General features: G+C 65.3%; 2 protein-coding genes across 2 annotated transcripts; one reads left to right on the forward strand and one right to left on the reverse strand.

Annotated features, from left to right (window-relative positions):
- Positions 1–1,991: 1,991 nt before the first annotated feature.
- LOC146333861 (uncharacterized) lies at positions 1,992–7,385 on the forward strand. Its single transcript, XM_084826393.1, has 8 exons — positions 1,992–2,627; positions 2,886–3,485; positions 3,912–4,116; positions 4,706–4,782; positions 5,021–5,456; positions 5,569–5,652; positions 6,166–6,332; positions 6,963–7,385. Exons 1-8 carry the CDS (start codon positions 2,025–2,027, stop codon positions 7,011–7,013), a joined length of 2,223 nt encoding a protein of 740 aa, XP_084682519.1. The 5' UTR covers positions 1,992–2,024; the 3' UTR covers positions 7,014–7,385.
- On the reverse strand, positions 7,378–19,703 carry LOC146333862 (calcium homeostasis endoplasmic reticulum protein-like). The gene is made up of 18 exons (XM_084826392.1): positions 19,595–19,703; positions 17,245–17,418; positions 16,599–16,798; positions 16,027–16,164; positions 15,389–15,540; positions 14,685–14,796; positions 14,475–14,564; positions 13,657–13,867; positions 13,315–13,520; positions 12,798–13,227; positions 11,868–12,106; positions 11,454–11,587; positions 11,191–11,277; positions 10,410–10,565; positions 10,013–10,123; positions 8,999–9,093; positions 8,281–8,466; positions 7,378–7,913 (listed from the first exon to the last, which is right to left on the reverse strand). The coding sequence occupies exons 1-18, from the start codon at positions 19,623–19,625 to the stop codon at positions 7,909–7,911; spliced, it is 2,757 nt and encodes a 918-aa protein (XP_084682518.1). The 5' UTR covers positions 19,626–19,703; the 3' UTR covers positions 7,378–7,908.
- Positions 19,704–21,043: the final 1,340 nt, after the last annotated feature.

Raw genomic sequence — 21,043 nt, forward strand, 5'->3', positions numbered from 1 at the left:
TAGATTTAAGGGATTAGACCTGATAGACAGAGTGCCTGAGGAACTATGGACGGAGGTCCGTAACATTGTTCAGGAGGCAAGAACTCAATCCATCCCAAAGAAAAAGAAAGGCAAGAAAACAAAGTGGCTGTCTGATGAGGCTTTACAAGTAGCTGAGGAAAGAAGGGAAGCGAAAAGCAAGGGAGAAAGGGGAAGATATACCCAACTGAATGCAGAGTTCCAGAGAATAGCAAGGAGAGACAAGAAGGCCTTCTTAAATGAACAATGCAAAGAAATTGAGGAAAACAACGGAATGGGAAAGACTAGAGATCTTTTCAAGAAAATCAGAGATAATAAGGGAACATTTTGTGCAAAGATGGGCATGATAAAGGACAAAGAAGGCAGGGACCTAACAGAAGCAGATGAAAGTAAGAAGTGGAAAGAACACACAGAAGAACTATACAGGGAAGATCTTAATGTCCCTGATAGCCATGATAGTGCGGTCACTGAACTTGAGCCGGACATCCTCGAGAGTGAAGTCAAGTGGGCCTTAGGAAGCATTACTAACAACAAAGCTAGCGGAGATGACAGTATTCCAGCCGAGCTATTTAAAATCCTAAAAGATGATGCTGTTAAGTGCTGCACTCAATATGCCAACAAATTTGGAACACTCAACAGTGGCCACAAGACTGGAAAAGGTCAGTTTACATTCCAATTCCAAAGAAGGGCAATGACAAAGAGTGTTCAAACTACCGTACAATTGCGCTTATTTCACATGCCAGCAAAGTTATGTTCAAAATCCTACAAGCTCGGCTTCAGCAGTACGTGAACTGAGAACTACCGGAAGTACAAGCTGGGTTTCGAAGAGGCAGAGGAACTAGAGATCAAATCGTCAACATTCGCTGGATCATGGAGAAAGCAAGAGAATTCCAGTAAAACGTCTATTTCTGCTTCACTGACTACGCTAAAGCCTTTGATTGCGTGGATCACGACAAACTGTGGCAAATACTTAAAGAGATGGGAGTACCAGACCACCTTACCTGTCTCCTGAGAAACCTGTAGGAGGGTCAAGAAGCAACAATAAGAACTGGACATGGAACAACCGAGTGGTTCCAAATTGGGAAAGGAGTATGACAAGGCTGCATGTTGTCGCCCTGCTTATTTAACTTATATGCAGAGTACATCATGAGAAACGCTGGGTTGGATGAATCACAGGTCGGAATTAAGATTGCCGGGAGAATTATCAACAAGCTCCGATATGCAGATGATACCACCCTAATGGCAGAAAGCGAAGAGGATCTACAGAGCATCTTGCTGAGGGTGAAAGAGGAGAGTGCAAAAGCTGGTTTGAAACTCAACATTAACAAAACTAAGATCATTGCATCTGGCCCCATCACTTCCTGGCATATAGAAGGGGAAGAAATGGAAGCAGTGACAGATTTTATTTTCTTGGGCTCCAAACTCACTGCAGATGGTGACTGCAGCCATGAAATTAAAAGACGCTTGCTCCTTGGGAGGAAAGCTGTGGCAAACCTAGACAGCATAGTAAGAAGCAGAGACTTTGCTGACCAAGGTTCGTATAATCAAAGCGATGGTTTTCCCAGTAGTAATGTATGGCTGTGAGAGCTGGACTATAAAGAAGGCTGAGTGCCGAAGAATTGATGCTTTCGAACTGTGGTGCTGGAGAAGACTCTTGCGAGTCCCCTGGACTGCAAGGAGGTCAGATCAGTCAATCCTGAAGGAAATCAACCCTGACTGCTCACTGGAAGGACAGATACTGAAGCTGAAATATTTTGGCCACCAGATGCAAAGAGAAAAGTCACTGGAAAGGACCCTGATGCTGGGAAAGACTGAGGGCAAAAGGAGAAGGGGGCGGCAGAGGATGAGATGGCTGGATAGCATCACCGATGCCATGGATATGGACTTGAGCACGCGCCGGGAGAGAGCGGAGGCCGGGAAGGCCGGGCGTGCTCTGGTCCACGGGTCACGAGGAGTCGGGCACGACTGGACAACAACAACGAGTACGGGGGGATCCAAATTCGTGCATGTTTCCGGAAGTACAACGGGCGCTCGCAGCCCTGGCGGGCGGGGCTGCCTTCCTGGGCAGCTGCTGCGCGGCGCTCGGCGGCCTGCGACTGCGGCGCCCTCAGCTTCCCGAGGCCCTCAGCCTGGCGCCCACGCCCTCACCGGCCGCACGGAGCCGGGGCTCCAGGCCCGCGGGCAGCCCGCTGCCCGGCCCGGCTGCCGCTCGCGGCCCCGCAGGCTGGAGCGCCGCGCGCGACGCGGCCTGGCCTGGCCCGCCCCGCGCCTCAGGGCGCCGCGCCCACCTCCGTCCAGGAAGCGCTCCCGGAAGAGGACGGCGCCGCGGGCGCGCAGGGCCAGCGCCAGGCCCAGGGCCAGGCCCAGCGCCAGGGCCGGGAGCCGGAGCATCGCGCGTCGGCCGTCGGCGGCGCGCGCCTCCCGCCTCGCGCCGCCGGCGCTCGTTGGCTGGCGCCCGCCGCCCGCGGCCAATGGGGAGCGCCGCCAGCCCGCGCTGGCCAATCCGCGAAGGGGAGGCGCGCGGCGCGGCGCGGCGCGGCTGCTGGGCGATGCGGCGGGGCGGGAGCGCCCGCCTGGCGGGGCGGCGCGGCGGCCTGGCGGGGGCGCAGGTGACGGCGGCCGCGGCGCGGCGGCCCCGCGGGGGGACGTCGCTCCCGGCGCTGAGGAGCGGGCGCCGCCTCCTTCTCGCGGCCCAGCCCCGGGGCGCGTGCAGAGCGCCCGAGCGGCCGGGGACCCGCCGGGCGCCAAACAAACCCCGGAGCGCCCCGAGCATGTGCAGAGCCCGTGGAGGCCCAGCTGTTCGGGGGCGCGCGGCCTCCTCCGCCGCCTCTCTGCCTCGGGCCTAAAGCTTTGCCTCCTCTCTGCAGGGCCAGGATGGGCCCCCCGGGGGCAAGCTGCCCGCTGCCGGACCCCGCAGCAGCCACGGCCCGTCCGCCCTCCACGTGGCCCGGGACGGCAGCAGCCTTCCCGACGCCGGCGGCACCCCTCCGGGGAGGACAGCACCAGCGGAGCACCTGAGCCTGGGGGAGACCACCCCTCCCGCCCAGCCCCACAGGCGCTTCCTCAAACAGAAGGCCCGGAAGGCAGCAGCAGACACGGCGGAGCGCGGTCCTGCCGCCAGGGCGGGCCTCGGGGCCGTGTCCGCTAGGAGGCCAAGCGCCACCCTTGGGAAGCTGGGTCGGATCGAGGACAAGATGCGGAGCCGGAAGCCGTGGCAGGACGTCGCCCGGGTGGCGCCGGTGCTCGGGGACGAGAGCTCTGCCAGCGCGTCTGCCCGCTGCGCAGAGCAAAGGGCCGGAGGGCGCGAGCTCCTGAAGCAAAAGGCCAGGCCCACGGAGGCAGGCCAGGCCCACGGCAGGCCTCCCAGCAGCAGTGCTTGTCCGGCCGGCGAGGGGAGACACGGCCGAGGGGCTTCCACGTGGCCCGGGGAGCGGGGGGGGCTCTCTGGGCTCCCGCTCAGCAGAGAGGTAACCCTGGCGTGCCCCGGGCGGTGTCTCCCCGCCCGAACGGGGACGGGCGCCTGCGTCTCTGCACCACCCTCCGGCCCACGGGGGGGTGTCACGTGGGCTGGGGTCATGCGCCCACTCTGGGCTGTCGAGCTCGAGGCCACCGTAGGCCCGGCCCGGCCCACATGCGGCATTTTTACGGCCAGAGAGCGCAGCATGTCCCGACAACTTGCCCGTCAGCGCCAGCTGGACCGGGCCCGTTGCGTTTTGCACGCGCTCCGTGTGAACCAGCCACGTTCACAGGCCGTGTGCTACCTCACACGAGCCCAAGCGGGAAACGTTCCTTTCTGCTTCGGGTGCTTTCCAGAATCTTGAAACGCGAGATGAATAACTGAGCCCTTTTCTTTTCTCCTCCCCGCCACCCCGGTACCTGCTGTGCCGGCTCAGAGTTCTCTAAAGAAGCCCCCGCCCCACGCTCTGTCCCCGCCAAGAGATTCCTCACCCCTGTCTGGAAAAGGCACCGTCCCCCCGAGCCCCGTCTGCCCAAGGGGGCGGTCTCTGTCTGACCTCAGCACCGTCCAGTCGCTGGACGAGCTCTTCTCCGATGCGGCTGATGCGCCCAGGGATGCCTCCAGCAGCAGCAGCAGCAGCGGTGAGTTCCTCAGGTCACCTCCAAGACAGAAGTGAACTCCGAATCAACAGAAACAGACTCGTGAAGGAGAATTTGGGGCCGGCGCCTTGTCAGGGAGGAACCGGGCGGGAGGGTTCTCCTTCCCGTCGGCCGCATTGTGAGGGAGCGGCGGCTTCCCGTGGCTGGGCCCAGCCGCTGTGTTCTCCTGCTGCCGTCCCTGGCCAAGGGGGCTGCAGGGTTATGGAAGCCATGCACAAATCTGCATTCCCGGAGGGGCGGGGGGGACCCCCAGGCAAGCTGCAGCTCCAGACCAGCCTTCTGCTCTCCGGCTGGCGTCCCGCGTCACGGCCCAAGTCTGCACGGGTGTCCTTGGAAGTTGCCCCGGCCCCTGGCTCAATGGCCCCGAAGCCTCCTAGCTTAGAACTGCGGCAGCCCCGCCCTGAGCCTGGAGAGAGGGGCTGCGGCACTCCACTGCTTCTGGGGGATTGGGGCCCTGGCCAGGCAGCAGCACACCTCTTTTGGGGCTGGGGGCACAATTTGGGGAAGGGGAAACCCGGCGAGATCTAGGCCTTGGGCTGCCCTGCTGAGCGGCAATTTCCTGCCCTTGCAGACTTCAGAGTGAACGTTCTCAGCCTGGATGACTTGGCCCCCAGTGCCGCCAGCCAGACGGAGGAGCTGGGAGCAGAGGTAAGGCCGCCACTGGGCTGGCGGAGGAGCTGCGCTTCCCTGTCGGCAGAAGCCCACGCAGAGCCACCACCAAGGAGGCCACGGCCCTGGGGCAGCTTCTAGTCGCACGAGCAGGGACCCTCTCTCCTTCCAACTGGTGGGGGGGGCAGCCACACTGCAGGCTGGCATCTGCTAGGACACCGTCGAACGCCGGAAGGCTGGGGCTCGATCGAGGCTCACAGAAGGACGTCCTTTGCAGGCAACAGCGGCGCAGGGGGCTGGAAAGTCCCGCAAGAAGCTGGGCGCTGCCCTGGCTCCTGTTCCCCAAAGCCCCTTTGCCGCCCCGAGTGTCTCGAGTGTCTCGGTGGGCAGCGCGGTGACCCAGGAGGAGGAGGAGGATCCGGGAGAGACCGAGATCTCCGAGCAGCTGAGCAGCAGTTCCGGCGGGCCTTCCCCTCGCACGGAGGAGAGCCCCAGCAGGGCCGAGTATTCGGAGGACTTTGAGCTGACGCCCTCGTCCGCAGCCTCGGAGGACGCGCAGGGACGGCCCTGCCCTGAGGAGCCCTGTGGCCGTTCGGACGCCTCCGAGCGTTCAAGCCCCTCCGGCTTCTCCCTCAGCAACACCAGGCCCCTCGCCGTGAGGGAAGCCGCCGTGCAGACGCACTGCTCCTCGCTCGCTGGCCACTGGCTACATGGTACACCAGTCCTGCAGGGCAGGGTGGGGGGACGCGGGGGCTCCTACTTTGGGACCTGGCGCAGCAGCCCCATTTTGCCCGCTGGCCACAAGGGCTTTTGGTGTCTTCGCAGCTGACGCGCCGGCTCCCCTCGGCCAGACGGCAGGCGAAGTGCCCCCCGGTGCCAGCCACGCGCTGAGCCTGGACGTTCTGGAAGGTACCCGTTGCGGGGCTCGTGGGCTTCCTGGGGGGCATCTGGTTGGCCATGGAGTGCACAGAATGCTGGGCTAGACAGACCCGGCCCTGTGAACCAGGACATGGTGTGGCTTGGGCCTCCTGCCTGGACATCCCCCCGTGAGCCGCCTGGCCTAGCCTTGGGCTCCCTTGGCTCCAAGGCCCTGGCCCGGCTGCTCCTGGAAGGCGTGTGGCGTAGGGAACTGTGTTCTCTCAAGGCAGCCCCCGCGCGCCACGGGGCCTCCCCGGTGTGGGACGGGGGCGGGGACTAGACCAAGCGCCCGCTGCTTGCCAAGCCCCCTGCGCTCCCCCTACAGCGGCCTGTCGTTCTGTCATTCCCGGGAGGTGGCGGCGTAGCCCAGCCGGGCAGCGGGAGCCTCCCGTCTGCCAGGCAGGCCACAGCATCATCTGGCTGCGGGGTGCAGCCAGGCCCCAAGCGGGCCGGGACGTGTTCCCAGACGCCCCGTCACCCCCGCCTCGTCTCCCCTCCGTGCAGCTCTGGCGACGTGCCGCTCTGCCACCCTGGCTTCGAATGACCTGCTGCGGGAAACTGTGCGGCTCATCCGGCAGTTTGTGGAGGCCAGTCGCCGCCTCCACGCCGCTGTGGTGGCCTCCCTGGAGGAGGAGGACTTCCACTACCACAGCCTGGAGGAAGCCCAAAGGGTAACTCCCACCGTCTCTCGGGATGTGGGGGGAATGTGGGGTCAGTGCCCCTGACCTCCTCACGCCCCCCTTCCACACCGTGGCTGATGCCTGCACATGGCTTCCCCCTTGGCTGCCAGGGTCACCAGCGCGTCACGCTCAGAATTTATCGAAGCACTTTGAGGTCTCTTCACTGGGCGAGAGGTGGCAAAATCCGGGGGCGGGGGGGAGCGGGGGCGGGGCTGACCCGGTGGACGCCTGTATGGTCGGACGGAACGAGGAGGGCCTGCAGCCGCTCGGGCTGGGCTCAGCCAGGTGAGGGGGTGGCGCCAGGAGTCACCTACCAGCGCCCCCAGGGCCACCACACTGCCCTTCATTGCCCCGCTCATTTGTTGCGGCCTGTGCTGCCCTCATGCTTTCTGGCCTGCCCAATTCTCGCTCCTCGTGTGAGTTGTTCTGGAAAGCCCGGGCCTGATGGGTATGCCCTCCCAAGCGCCAGGGCGTCTCCTCCGACGGGAGGGGGTCATTCCCCACCCGGCCCAGCAGCCCCTGTCTGCAGCCGCTCACGCCTGCGGCTGGGAGCCCAGGCTCTCGGTGCTCGTGCCACGGCACGGCCTTGCGGCCGACTCAGCCCACTGTGTTCCTTTGCAGTACATCGCCCGCCACAAGACCCGGCCTCCGCCCGCGGGGCCCGCTTCATAGCAACGGGGCAGCGACAAAGGGCGTGGTAGGCCCCTCCGCCCCTTCCAGGACTGTCTGCCTGCGGCGGGAACGGGGAAGCGGCCATGAAGATCTCGGAGAGAGTGGCCCGTTCGACAGGCGCCAGAGCCGGGCGCGTTGGCCCACGGCAAGCGGAGGCAGTTTCGTCCCAGCAGGCGCTTGGAGGGGAACCCGGGGTGCCCACACTTGCTCTCTTGCCCCTCGCAGCCTCCCCCTGCAGGCGTGGGGTGTACAGTTTGGGGCTGGAGAGAAAAAGCCCATCTTGAGCCCCCCCCCCATTTGGAGCCCCAATGGAGACTGGGAAATTGCCCCACTGCTGCCCCCCCCTTCAATAAATCTCAGCCTTGGGTAGGAAAAAAAAGTGTTTATTGGAACAGTAAGTACAAGATGGTGGCTGGCTCAAGCATTGGACAGCGGAGGGCAACAGACAGACCGGTGGAAGCAGCGAAAATGCCCGCGACAGTGGCTACCTCACCATGTCAACCTGGGTGCGGCGCCGGGGGGCTCAGGGCAGGCCTCGGTGCCTCTGGCCACCCCTGGCCACCCCACCTGCTTTGGGAGGGGGATTCTAGGGGTGCTTTGTATTTAGAAACGGGCACCGGAGCGAGGCAGCGTTGCACAAGAGTTGGTCTACAGCACGCTCCCTTCAGCTCCTCTTTCCAGGGGCAATATACAAAAATATAAAACGCCTAAAGGACGTTGCTCCTCACAAAGCGCCAACCACCCAGACGGGGCATTCTCAAGCGGTCCGCCTGGATGGAGTAGCGCGGGCGGCAGCGGCATGGCTGGGGCTGAATCCCGGGTGCACGGCAGAGTCTCGGTTCGCTTGCCCAGGACTTGGCTGCCACCTGAGGGGCCCCCTCCGCTCGGAGCAGGATTAACCTTTAGGAAGAAAACACGGGAGCGTCAGAAAGGGTCTCTGGCGTCTCTATGATTATTATTTATATCATATCCCACCTTTCCCCAGTACTGGGACTCAAGGTGGCCTTACAACATGAAAACGCATGCAATTAAAACCTTGACACAGGCATAGGAATGCAAGCGTACCAAAGTTAAATATTAAATCAATACGAAAATGGTAAAAACATCAAAACGTTAAAAGACAACAAGGCCTTTCAGGAAGGTCCGCAGGCTCGTAGACGGGCAGCCAGCACCTCGCCCCTCCCAGGCAGCACCACCACACTCCTTTCTCTGGCTAGCCTCGTAGAGACGGCCACCGTACGAGCCCCCGCCTCACCCAGCCCCTTACTCTCATCTCTGGCCTTCATGCGAGCAATGAAGGAGTAGCTTTTGTTCCTCCGGTAGTTCTCATAGGGGTCGTCCAGGGCAACTCCCACGCCCTTGTACTGATCCCACTTGTCTCGGATGTCCCCTCCTTTAATGGGGTCCTGGATGCCTTGCTCCTTGGCCCCCAAGCCTCCAGATCCACTCCACCCTAGAAAAGGCAGAAGGGCAGTTAACACGCAAAGCCCTGGCTGGCACTCATGCACAGTGTGCGCCGCAGCGCCCATCTCGAGATCTCCCAACCATCAGCCTGGCCACCCCGCCATGTTCTCCATTTGCAGACCCGCCTGGAGAAAGGAGTGGGGAAACCCGTTGCAAGGGGGAAAGCCAGGATCCAAAGGGGTATCCAGGTCCCTGAGGGAATGCAGCAGATCCTCCAAGGGAGGAGGCTGGGGCAGGCCTGGGGAGGTTTGCCAAGTATGACATCTCCCCCACCCACAAATCCGTGTGGCTTGTCCTCCTCTGGCCCATGGGAGACCTGAGACCCGCAACTACAAATGGAGGCCCGTGTCCCGGAAAGCCTGCTTCAAGGGAGGCGAAAGCCTGACCCCCGCATTGGAGGAAGAGGCCTCAAAGAGCGCCCCCCAAGGGCACGGGCCCTCCCTGGGAAGGATACTGCCATCCCTCTCCTTGTCTTAAGGTCAGAGAGAGAGAGAGAGATGGCCCGGCAACCTCTGCCTTACCCATCTTCACTAGCATCTGGTGTCCTTTATTCTCCTCTCCAAGTCTGGAATCCGGTATTGGAGGCCCTGAGCTGGAGCCCAGTCCAGCGGCAGAACTGCAGGGGAAAGAGGGCGAGGATTCGGCATGGAAGGCCACCTGGACTGGCCAAGGAACAACGGCCAGCTAGGAAAAGCTGCCAGCGCTTGCACATCGCGGACATCGCTCGGAACGGCTCAAACCCGGAGCAGTAACGGCGTAACAAGTGGGGAGCTCGGCCGTCGGGCGGTATAGAAGCGCAACGAATAAATAAAAACAAACACAGCGGAACAACGGCGCCCAGGCAGAACATTTCTTGTGTGTGTGTGTAGGGGGGTTGATGGGCTGAAATGGTTTTAGTGGCTTTTTCAGTGAATAAAGCGGTCTAGAAATGTTGACAAGAGACAATAAACGTATAAACAAGCACGGGAGAAGACACGTGGGAGGAAAGGTGTCTCTCGTCGGGACTTTCTGTCTAGGGAAAAAGATAACCCAGGGCATGGGCGTGATAAGAGATGCTTCAAAACTAGGCGCGGGCTGGGTGGCGTGGACAGGGCGAGCATTTTCTCCCAAGACTAGATTCCAAGCAGGGCCGTGCAAGGGAACCAGCGGGCAGCCGGAGAAAAGCAGACAAAATCCTTCTTCACGCGCTCTCGAGCGTGCGGAGTTTGCTAGCAGAAAGGTGGCCATTCCCAGTGGCTTGAGAAGGCGGATGGGCCGTCCCGCAGTGCGCCGACGGCGCCGAGCCCGTGCACACGGCTGCGCTATTCGGTGCTCAGAGTGCCTGATCTCGGAAGCTGAGCAGAATCAGCCCTGGCTAGTCCTCGGATGGGCGAGCGCCTGGGAATCGGGCTTCCTGCACAGAGCAGGGGTTGGGCTAGATGGCCTTGGAGGCCCCTTCCCGCCCTATGATTCTATGCCTGACTTTTCTCGACTGTCCCCATCCAAGCATAATCTTGGCAGGGTAAATAGGGGAGCGCTGCAGAGTCAAATCTTACGGAGGCGTCTGACTGCGAGATCGGGACCGGCGCCGCCTTCCAGGGGAGTAGGAGTTTGACCGGGACCTGGAGCGAGAGCGGCTGCGGGAAGAGCGGGAGCAGCTCCGGCTCCTGGAAGACAAGTGGGCGAAGCAAAGTGGGTCCTTCTCCAGAACGTGGGGAGCTTTGAACGGACCATTCCGCCTCCCCAGCCCCCCCGGCGGAGGCACCAGGCTGGCAAAAGCGCTGGAGCTCGGAACTGCCTCTTGCCACCGCGCGGACCGTCCCCAACATCATCTGCCCCGACGAGCAGGGGACGCCTCGCTCCTCCATCCCTTCCTCGAGACCTGCACTCGGCGCCCTTCCAACACACGCAAGCCTGCCCAGGAGAAAGGAGGACCCCCGCCCCGCCTTTTACCTGGACTGCGACCGGGAGTAGGAGCGTGACCGAGAGCAGGACCGGGACCGGGACCGGGACCGGGAATACGAGCCAGAGGATTTCGAAGACCTCGAGTTGGAGCGGGAGGAGGAGCGGCCTCGGCTTTTGGAGCTGCTGCGGGACTGCGAGGGGCCGCTGTGCCGGACGAGGAGACAAGTGCATCAGGCCTCGAGCGGCCTGTGGGAAGGCGCCTGTCCCGCCGCACAAGCCCCGCAAGGCAGCTGGGGCTGGGGGGACGTGGCCTGGCCCCCGCAAACTTTCCCAGGCAGGCAGGCCACCGGGAAGATGCAGGACGCGTGCCCTCGGCGACGTGGCGGCAGCCACACCACCCTGGACGGCTCTGAAAGCGGATCAAAGTCCGGGGGGAGAAGGCTGTCCACGGCTCCTAGCCCGGATGGCTCTAGGCTCCCTCCAGTCTCAGAGGCCAGGAGCCTGTGTCCGCCAGGTGCTGGGGAACATGGGTTGGGGGGTGCTGCCGCACTCCTGTCCTGCTTGTGGGTTGGCCGCTGTGCAAGCAGAATGGACCGGATGGACTCTGGGTCTGGTGCAGCACAGCTCCTCGGATGTCCTTGGGTCACCCCTTGGGTCCCTTATCTAGAACAGGGCCATGCTGCACTCCCAGGAGATCCTCGCGGGGGGGGGGGGGGTTGCCCATCCACGCGTGACTGCAGTCATAGAGGGAGCCACGCGCCAGGGGAACCCCCCAGCATGTCGCGGGGCCAGGAAGCCCCTGCCTGATAAGGAGCCCGCGCTCACCCACCTGTTCCTTTTCTCCTGCCCTTTGCGCCGCCGGGCACGCATCTTTGCTCGGAAGAACTCGTACAGCCCATTCTGCTCCCAGCCCTCGCTGGAAGAAGGGGGGAGAGAGCATCAGCCGCTCCACCCTCTGGGGAAGAGAGGCGCAGAGCACCCCCTCCCCTGCCCGGGGACCTGCCCCAGAGGCGGAGCACCCGGAGCCAGACGCCTGGGAAGGGGGGGCCCAGGGCAGCGGAGCCCCCTGCCCCAGCTGCTCAGGCCGCTGACCTGTTCCTCGGCCGGTCGTGGGAGGGGGGGCTGTAAAAGGCCTCAACGGCGGCCAGCAGCCGCTCGCTGGGGGGCATCGGGGGGGGCAGGCGGATGTCCTTGGGGTCCAGAGGCTTGTACTCGTGATCTTCCAGCTGGAAAAGGGAACGCTGCCGTCACGTCGCAGGCCCACGGTGGAGCCGCGCAGAGCCGGCGGCCGTGAAATGCTCCCCTTGCCCCATGAAGAGGGCGGCCCTTCCCGGGAGAAGCCGGCGGGGGGCCTAGGCCGGCCTGGCCCAGCGCGGAGAGGAGTCCTGCCCGATTCCCAGCGCGAACATCCCGCCCCCCTGCAGCCCCCCAGGCCGCTCAGACGGGACGCACTCGCTCCTCCGAGAGCCCGGAACTGCCCTCCCCCGGGCCCCGAGCCTCACTTGCCTTGACCAGGGGAGCCATGAGTCCTGCAGGAAGGTCGAAGTACGGGACGTTGGGCACCAAGCTGGGGTCGTCGTGGTTGACGGGAGGGGGGCCCTGCCGGCGCATGTGAGGCGGCTGCCCGTTAAATCCGTGCGGGGGCGGCCCAAAGTCGGGGTGCTGCGGCCCACCCCACGGGGGGTGCTCGCTGATCCCGGGGTGCGGCATGCGGTGCCCGGGGTGGTGATGGGGAGGCCCAATCTCTGCGGGGAGGCGGGGACGGGTCAGACGCCCGGCACGTGAGGCAGGCCTCCCTGGGGAGGGACCGGGGCACGAGAAGCCCCCTGGCCGAGGGCAGAAATGCCCTTCCTGGCCACGCGGGGCTTGACGAGCAGCGGCCCCATCCCTGGGTGGTCTGCTTCCCACCCCCCGCCCGGCACCCACAGGGAGCCCCACACTCCAGCCAAGCGCCCACAGGAAAGCGTTTTCTTACCCAGGAAGGGAAGGAGAGACCAGGCCCCGCCGAGGGGGGGTGGGCAGGCAGGCAGGCGGCCGGAGCGCCGTGCCGGGGCAAAGCAGCACAGGGGGGCGGTCTCCTGGCAGCGGGGAAGGTCTGCCTCGGGCCCCAGCACCGCAGGCCTTCCTGCCAACACCGCTGCAGGGCTGAGGGCTGAGGGCTGAGGACGGGCACCCCACGGAGCTGATGCGGTGGCCCCGCTGGACAACGCCTGGCCGGCGGTGCCACCTCGGAAGAGGTGCCTCCCCGCCCCCGGGAAGTAGGGCGCTCGTTCGTGGAGGCTGTCCACGCAAGGCCCTTCCACTCCCGAACGACGACTCTCCCCAAGCAGGTCCCGCCTGTCCCCATTCTGACGATCGACCGAGGGGCGTTCCTGAACACCGGGCCCAAAGCCGCCGGAAACGGCCCTCTGCCCCAGGCAGCCCGCCCCCACTCACCCTGCTGGAAGTCCCCCTGGGGGTAGTCGAAGCGGTGTGGGTACGGGGGCCGCTCGAAGGGGTGCCGCGGGGGGAAGTCGTCCTGCATGAAGCGAGGCGGGAAGCGGCTGAAGTTGTGGGGGTGCGGCGGCTGGTTGAACTGGGGGTGCTGCTGGTGCGGGGGGAAGGGCCCCCGGAAGTGCGGGGGCCGCTGCATTCGGAAGGGGGGCTCCCGCTGGCCCCCGCCCCAGGGCGGCTGCTCGTGCTGGCCGCTCCAGGGGGCCTCGAACTGGCCGCTCCAGGAAGGGTCGGGCTGGCCGCTCCAGGGGGCTTCGCGCTGGTTGCTCCAGCCAGGCTCGCGCTGCTCGCTCCACATCCCTTCGTGGTTGCTGTTCCAGGGGGGGCAGTGGGGCGGGCCCTGGTGGTGCGGGAATGGAGGCTGCTCCGGGGGCTGCGGGGAAGGGCGAGAAAGGCGCGTCAGCCGCAAGGCTCCCGCTCCGGCTGGGCGCAGGGGGCCGCGCTCCCCTCCCACCAGTACCTGCTGCTGGCCCCACGGGGCCACGGGGTGAGGCTGCTCAAACCAGGGCGGCTTGCTGGGAGGGATGTGCTCATGCGGGGCCGGCCCGCGAGGTCCCGGGGTGGTGGCGGCGGCGGCGGCGGCGGCAGCGGCATCAGGCCCCCCGGCCCCCGGGGCTTCGTATTCCGTGGAGCTGCCTGCCAGGGGCAGCTGGGCCTTGCCCTCCTCTGAAACAAACCCCAGCTTGAGGGCGGGCAGCTCGACGCACAGCCAGCAGCCGGGGCGCGAGCCGCCCGGCAGCCTCTGGCCTGGGCGGGGAGTTCCTCTCGGCCCTCGCCCGCCCCCGAGCGCCGCCCACTGTACCTGCTGGCGTGATGGGAGCAGCCGAGGGAGGGGCTGGGGCCGGGGGGGCAGCTTTCACCTCGCCCTCCAGAGCGGGGATTTGGATTTGCTGCTGCTGCTGGGTGAGGCTGCTGACGAAGTCCTCGTGCTGCGTTTTCAGGGTCTGGATCTGCTGCTGAAAGGCCACCTGGACCGGCTGCACCACGCTGGCATACTCCGTGATCAGGGTGGCCTGTGAGGACCAGGGCAGCAAAGCAGAGCTCTCAGGGCGCAGCCCGACCCTCGGAAAGAGAGGCTCCGTTTTGGAGATGGCGGACGAGGCGCAAACAGCCTTTCAAAGGCGGGTGCTTCGGAGAAGGTCCCGCTAACGACTCGCCGGCCTGTCTCTACCCGCGTTCGCACACGGAAACGAGGGGATCGGACGATACCTGTATCGTGCCGATTCGGGTTTCTATTTATCTGGGCCTTTTTCTGTCCTATTAATCACAATTAATCGATGGGCTTTTTGCGGCCCGTCGATTTAGCGGTCAGACCTGCCCCACCCCGGCAGCATCTGCAGCGAAGAGGGGCCGGGCCATGGAGAGCCGTCGTCCACCACAGGAGACGGACCGCGGGTCCGGCTCCACAGGACAGCGCTCGGCAGAACTCTGCGGCCTCCGCTGCCAGAGCTCTGCTCCCGGGCGAAGGGCAACGGCAGCGAACCTCCAGGCTGCGGCTCGCCCCCCCAGCGGCCCCCCAGCCCATCTGCGGCGGGGTTCTCACAGCGCCCCAAGGATCCAGGAATGCCGCCCAGCAGCAGGAGTGTGCAGCAGGCTGGGCCGTGGCCAGCTGGGGATTACCTGGTACTGGCCGAGCCCAAGGGCTGGGCTCTGTAACTGCTGGATGATGGACTCGTCAAAGTAGCCATTCTTCTCCCACAGCTGAAGGAGCTGTGGGGAATCGAGAGGGAGAGGGAGGCTGTTAGGCAGCGGGCCGGCCTCCAGCCCAGCCCGGGCGCTCCCTGATGCCGCGCCCCCAGCACTCCCCGATGCCGCGCCCCCGAGGCTCACCCTGGCGATCTTCTGCTGCTTGTCTTCCTCCACAGCCAGGAAGCTGGTGCAGTAGATAGGCACCACCACCTTCTGAAGGGCGGCCAGGAGGTCCCGCTGCTGCTTCCGCTGGCTGCGGGGGAGAGGGGGCATGGGCCAGTGAGGGCGGCGAGCGCAACGCTCCCCAAAAGGCCCTGTTAGGGAGACGGCCATCTCGCTCTTTCGGGGGCGATCGCCATTCTCGGGAGGGGGCACGGCAGGAGGAAGCGCCTTTCGGGCCTGCTCCACAAGTGGGCCTCGGCAGCACCTGGTGGCCTCGGCAGCTTGGGAGCTGGCTACCAGAGGGGCTGCTCCCGACGGGCAGGGCCGCCGCTGCAGGCTCTTCTCCGGGGAGGCGCCACGATGGGGAGAAGCCCAGTCCCTGGGATGCCTCGCTGCGCATCCGTGGGTGCCAGACCATGGCCGCCTCTCCAACCAGGATCTTCAAACCACCGCTCAAGCCACCCCCGCTGCAGCCAACAGGCTTTTAGCGCCGCTCCGCTGGGTTCCGACGGCGCTCTTGCAATGCCCGCTGCCCTGCTTGCTTTCTGCGACTCCCGGGGACATGCCGGGAGGGCCCCGCGGAGCGGCAGGGCAGCAGCACCGGCGCTCCAACACAGCCAACGGCTGTGTGCCCCAAGGGCCCCTCCGCCCCACCGGGGGGCCTGGGGGAGGCCTCCTCTCACCAGTGGTGCAGGACGTCGTTGATCAGGTAGATCAAGTGCAGCCGCAGCTCGAAGCGGGCCCCCTCGGCCGTGATGCGGCTGCGCAGGTGGCCGGCCATCAGCTCGCACTGCTGGGGGGACTTGGCGCTGCTGAACATCCAGTTCTTGCCGGCCTGAGAACGCACCGCCGTCAGGGGAGAAAGAGGGCCTCGCGCGGCCCCGTAGGGTGGGGGGCTCAGGGGCGGCAAAGGCCAGAAGACCCAGCCACCGGGAGGCCCGCCTAGGGAGGGCTTGCCAGGAAGGCCCATGCGTGGCGCAGAGGAGCTCCAAGAGGCCTCCGGGTGCGTGGCCCCCTCAGCCCGAGGGAGCAAGAGGCGGGGCAGGTGAGCTGGCCATTGGCCTGGCCGGGGGCAGCTTCCCTGCCGCTGCTCCCTCGCCGCTCCCCAGGGCCTTCCCCCTCGCACAGCTCTGCCCAGCCCCGCTGGGGCCTCTCTCAGTCACCCCACTGCCCCCGCACCACCACATCCGTGCCTGGGGAGCGGCAACCGGGAGAGGAGCGTTCCGGGCCGCTCCTGTGCAGTGGCCCAGGGCCTGTTCAGGGACGCCCCGGGGCACTCCCCCCTCGCCCTATCCGCCCCCGCTGCTCTGGCCCCGCTCACTGAGATGGCGTCCTTCGTGCACGTGTCGATGATCGGCTGCAGCAAGCTGTCGAACTCGTTCATGTCCAGCTGGGTCTCCTCCAAGGCCTTCTGCATTTGCTGCTCGACCGCCAGAGCAACCGCAGAGGTGATTTGCTCCTAGACAAAGCGCCGCGCAGCCGAGCCTGAGCACAGCTCAGCCGCCACCCTCCCGGGGGCCGTGCCTGGGCGCCCCGCAGGCTCCCGGGTCTGCCGCCACGCTTCGCAGAGGTGCGGATGGCCTGGCGGCCTCCCCGCCTCCCTCCAGCATGCCAGCCCGGGGCCACGTCACCACGGAGGAAGGGCAGAGCGCGGAGGAGCTCTTCTGGCTGCACTCACGGGTAGCTTTGGCCACCTCGGGGGCACGGGGAAAACAAAGCCATGATTCCTCAGGACCCCGAGGCGGCCTAGAGGAGCGCCGGGCCCGGAGCGCAGCCAGAGGGGCTCCCTTCGCCCGCCTGCCCGAGGGCACGCCAACTCAGCCGGCGCCCGGGCCTCGGGCCTGCACTGCCCACCCCCAGCCCCGGCTTGGCCTGCCTGCCGCCAGCCCTCACCTGTCTCAGCGCCAAGAGGTGCTGCTCCTGCTGCTGTAGGTTCCACTGGCTCTGCTGGATCAGCTCCTCCACGGAGGGGGCGCCCTGAGGCGTTGCGGCGGGGAGCTGCGCAGCAGTGGTGGGGGTGGGGGCCAAGGGGGGCTGGGGCAGCGGCTGCATCGGGGGGGGCACCTCGATGTCTTGGCTCTGCTTGCACAGCACTGAGAGGGAGGCGAGCACGTCAGGGGGCGGCTGCCCCAGTCCCGCCCAGAATCCGCCCCCCGCCGCGCCAACGCTGCATGCCGGGGGCTGAGAGCCCCGCGAGGGAAACATCTGCCAGGGCAGCAGAGCCCCTCTGGATCCACAGGAGGGAGGGAGGCCGCTGCTTCCAGCCACCATGAACTGGGAGGCGAACTGGGAGGCGAACAGGAGGCCAGCTACCCCCCCAGGCCAAGCAAGCCTCGCCCACTCAACTTCCGCCCCCCCCCGCCAATCATCTGAAGAACGGGCCTAACTGCAGCGTCCGCCCGCCGGCGCGGGTGTGGGGCATGCTGAGGGGCGGGGCACGTGGTCGGTGCCCTCTCCGGCTCTTGCGAACCACCCCGAGGGCGCCTGCGGCTCGGGCACCCCCGGATGCTGCCTCACCCCGCCCCTCCCCCAGACTCACACTGCTGCTGCTCCAGGGCCAGCTTGTACTTGTAGTAGCCATAGAAGTCCCCCCCAAAAAGGAAGGAGAACTTGGGGTTCTCCTTCTGCTTCTCCATGGTCATCTTCTCGAACTCGGGGCCATTCCGCGCCACGAACTGGGCCAGCTTGTCGATGACGTTGCGCAGCTCCTGGTCTGAGGAGAACAAAGGCACAGCGGGGGGGGAAGTCCCAATGGCTGCCCCAGCCTCCGGTAGCCAGACCTCCCCTCTGACCCCCGTCAAGAGCCCCCAGTGGCCACGGCTCTGGGCAGTTCATCCCCTGCTGCAGGGGGCTTCCTTGGTTGGTCCGGAAGCTGCGGAAATCGGTACTGCCCCCGAGGTGTCACCTGACATGCCCCATTTCACAGAATCATAGAGCAGCAGGGTTCGAAGGAGCCTGTAAGACCACCTAGTCCAGCCCCCTCCTCAGTGCAGGAACCCAAGCCAGGGCCTGCCTACGGCATCCGAGAGCAGCAGGGCTGGAAGGGGCCTGTAAGACCACCTAGTCCAGCCTCCTCCTCAGTGCAGGAACCCAAGCCAGGGCCTGCCTACGGCATCCGAGAGCAGCAGGGCTGGAAGGGGCCTGTAAGACCACCTAGCCCAGCCCCCTCCTCAGTGCAGGAACCCAAGCCAGGGCCTGCCTACGGCATCCGAGAGCAGCAGGGCTGGAAGGGGCCTGTAAGACCACCTAGCCCAGCCCCCTCCTCAGTGCAGGAACCCAAGCCAGGGCCTGCCTACGGCATCCGAGAGCAGCAGGGCTGGAAGGGGCCTGTAAGACCACCTAGTCCAGCCTCCTCCTCAGTGCAGGAACCCAAGCCAGGGCCTGCCTACGGCATCCGAGAGCAGCAGGGCTGGAAGGGGCCTGTAAGACCACCTAGCCCAGCCCCCTCCTCAGTGCAGGAACCCAAGCCAGGGCCTGCCTACGGCATCCGAGAGCAGCAGGGTTCGAAGGAGCCTGTAAGACCACCTAGCCCAGCCCCCTCCTCAGTGCAGGAACCCAAGCCAGGGCATGCCTACGGCATCCGAGAGCAGCAGGGCTGGAAGGGGCCTGTAAGACCACCTAGTCCAGCCCCCTCCTCAGTGCAGGAACCCAAGCCAGGGCCTGCCTACGGCATCCGAGAGCAGCAGGGCTGGAAGGGGCCTGTAAGACCACCTAGTCCAGCCCCCTCCTCAGTGCAGGAACCCAAGCCAGGGCCTGCCTACGGCATCCGAGAGCAGCAGGGTTGGAAGGGGCCTGTAAGACCACCTAGTCCAGCCTCCTCCTCAGTGCAGGAACCCAAGCCAGGGCCTGCCTACGGCATCCGAGAGCAGCAGGGCTGGAAGGGGCCTGTAAGACCACCTAGTCCAGCCCCCTCCTCAGTGCAGGAACCCAAGCCAGAGCATGCCTACGGCATCCGAGAGCAGCAGGGCTGGAAGGGGCCTGTAAGACCACCTAGTCCAGCCCCCTCCTCAGTGCAGGAACCCAAGCCAGGGCCTGCCTACGGCATCCGAGAGCAGCAGGGCTGGAAGGGGCCTGTAAGACCACCTAGCCCAGCCCCCTCCTCAGTGCAGGAACCCAAGCCAGGGCCTGCCTACGGCATCCGAGAGCAGCAGGGCTGGAAGGGGCCTGTAAGACCACCTAGTCCAGCCTCCTCCTCAGTGCAGGAACCCAAGCCAGGGCCTGCCTACGGCATCCGAGAGCAGCAGGGCTGGAAGGGGCCTGTAAGACCACCTAGCCCAGCCCCCTCCTCAGTGCAGGAACCCAAGCCAGGGCCTGCCTACGGCATCCGAGAGCAGCAGGGCTGGAAGGGGCCTGTAAGACCACCTAGCCCAGCCCCCTCCTCAGTGCAGGAACCCAAGCCAGGGCCTGCCTACGGCATCCGAGTGCAGCAGGGCTGGAGGGTTCGCTTTGCTCCTGCCCTCCGGAGGGGCCGCTGCGGGAGGCTGCTGGGCCAAGGGCAGCGCGGGCGCCGGCGGCCCAGGAGCCTTTCCCGCTCGTGTTATCGCCGCCTGCGCCAGTCCCGGCTGCCGCTCGAAGCAGAGCGCGGAGGGGCCGCCCGGGAGCCGCCGCGGCGGCCGGGCGCGGGCAGCCCAGGCGGGCGCCGCGGCCGAGCGGCAAGGGCGGCGGCCGCCGGGGCTGCGAGGCAGGCGCGGCCGGGGCCGTCCGAGGCGCCCCTGCGGGCGCGCCCGGGCCCGCGGCTGCCGCGCGGCTCCGGCCTGCGGGCGCCGCTCCGCCGCCCGCCCGGGCCCTCATGCGGCGGGGCTCCGGGGCGGGGCGGGGCGGGGCGGGGCGGCCGCCGGCCCGCGCCTGCCGGGCAGGAGCCCGAGCCCGCCAGGCGCCGCGCGAGTCACCTTCGGGCGGCGGCGGCAGCGGCATCTCCATGGCGGCGCGGGAGCGAGGCCGCGGGCCCGGAGCGCCTCCGAGCCGCGCCGGTCGCCAAGCGCGCGTCTGCCGTAAAGGAGCGCCTCGTTCGCGACGCCCCGCCTCCCCCTCGCCCGCCGGCCGCGTCGCTGCGGAGCGCCGGCCGCGGGGCGGGGCGGGGCGCTCTGCGGCAGCCCCGCCCCGCGCTGGCGCCGCCCGTTGAAGTCCCGCGCGCATGCGCGGCGCCGCCCGCCCCGCGTAGACGGCGGGCGGGGAAGCCCCGCCCGGGAAGTCCGGATCGGGAGCCGCCCCCGCCTGGCCCCTGGGCGCCGTGCTGCGGCGGCTCCCAGCGCCCCGCACCGGCCGGGGGGCCCGCAGGGGCTCCAGCTTACTAAAAATCGCAGCCATTGTACCAATATCGCAATAACAACGGTTAATAAATCAATAATGATTAAAAATCACAACCATTGCACCAATATCGCAATCATAAGAGTTAATAAATTAAACATGATTAAAAATCGCAGCCATTGCACCAGTATCGCGATAACAACGGGTAATAAATTAATAATTATCAAAAATCACAACCATTGCACCAATATCGCAATAACAACGGTTAATAAATCAATAATGATTAAAAATCACAACCATTGCACCAATATCGCAATCATAAGAGTTAATAAATTAAACATGATTAAAAATCGCAGCCATTGCACCAGTATCGCGATAACAACGGGTAATAAATTAATAATTATCAAAAATCACAACCATTGTACCAATATAGCAATAACAGTGACCATGATTAATACATTAGTAACTCATAACAAGAGTATCTCGGCTTCCCTCCAAGCCGCCCAAGGGGGCTCTCCCCTCCCTGATCTGATCTTCACCCCCACCCCGCAAGGTAGGCCTCCCCGTGGCCCCGCCTCCTGTGGGCTCCCGACAGCTTGACTCCCAGGCGAGCTTCCACAGGCAGCAGGTGGCTTTGGGGAGAGTCCGCGTGGCCTCTGGGGGCCCCTCGCAACCCTGCCATGCCCTTGGCTGGGGGGCTTCTGTGCGGAGAGCAGCAGGGGGGCCTTGAGGGGTCAGGCCACCATTTCCCTCCGCCGCCAGAGACAAGGGCGGGGGCATCTGTGTGCAGCAGGGCGCCGGTCTGAGCTGGAGCCGGGCGACGTCCATTCCTATCGGTCTCAGGGGCGCGAGCCCTTCGAGTGTGGGCTTGGCTAGATGACCTTTGAGGCCCCTTCCCATCCGATGATCCCATGGTGGCAGCTCCGGGCAGGAAGCTTCGAGGGCGCCGCGGGCAAATTTCGACCCTTTGCCGGAACGAGCAGCTGCCGGCCGTGCTTCCGGGCCAGCTAGCCATGGGCCCGCAGGATCTGACCCGGCCAGACTCTCCCTCCCTCCCTCCCTCTCCCGCCTTGTTTCCCCCTCAAGGAACC

Source organism: Heloderma suspectum, chromosome Z, assembly GCF_057233095.1.
Source record: "Heloderma suspectum isolate Gila_16-S chromosome Z, 16-S_ref, whole genome shotgun sequence".
Classification (NCBI taxonomy): Eukaryota; Metazoa; Chordata; class Lepidosauria; order Squamata; family Helodermatidae; genus Heloderma; species Heloderma suspectum.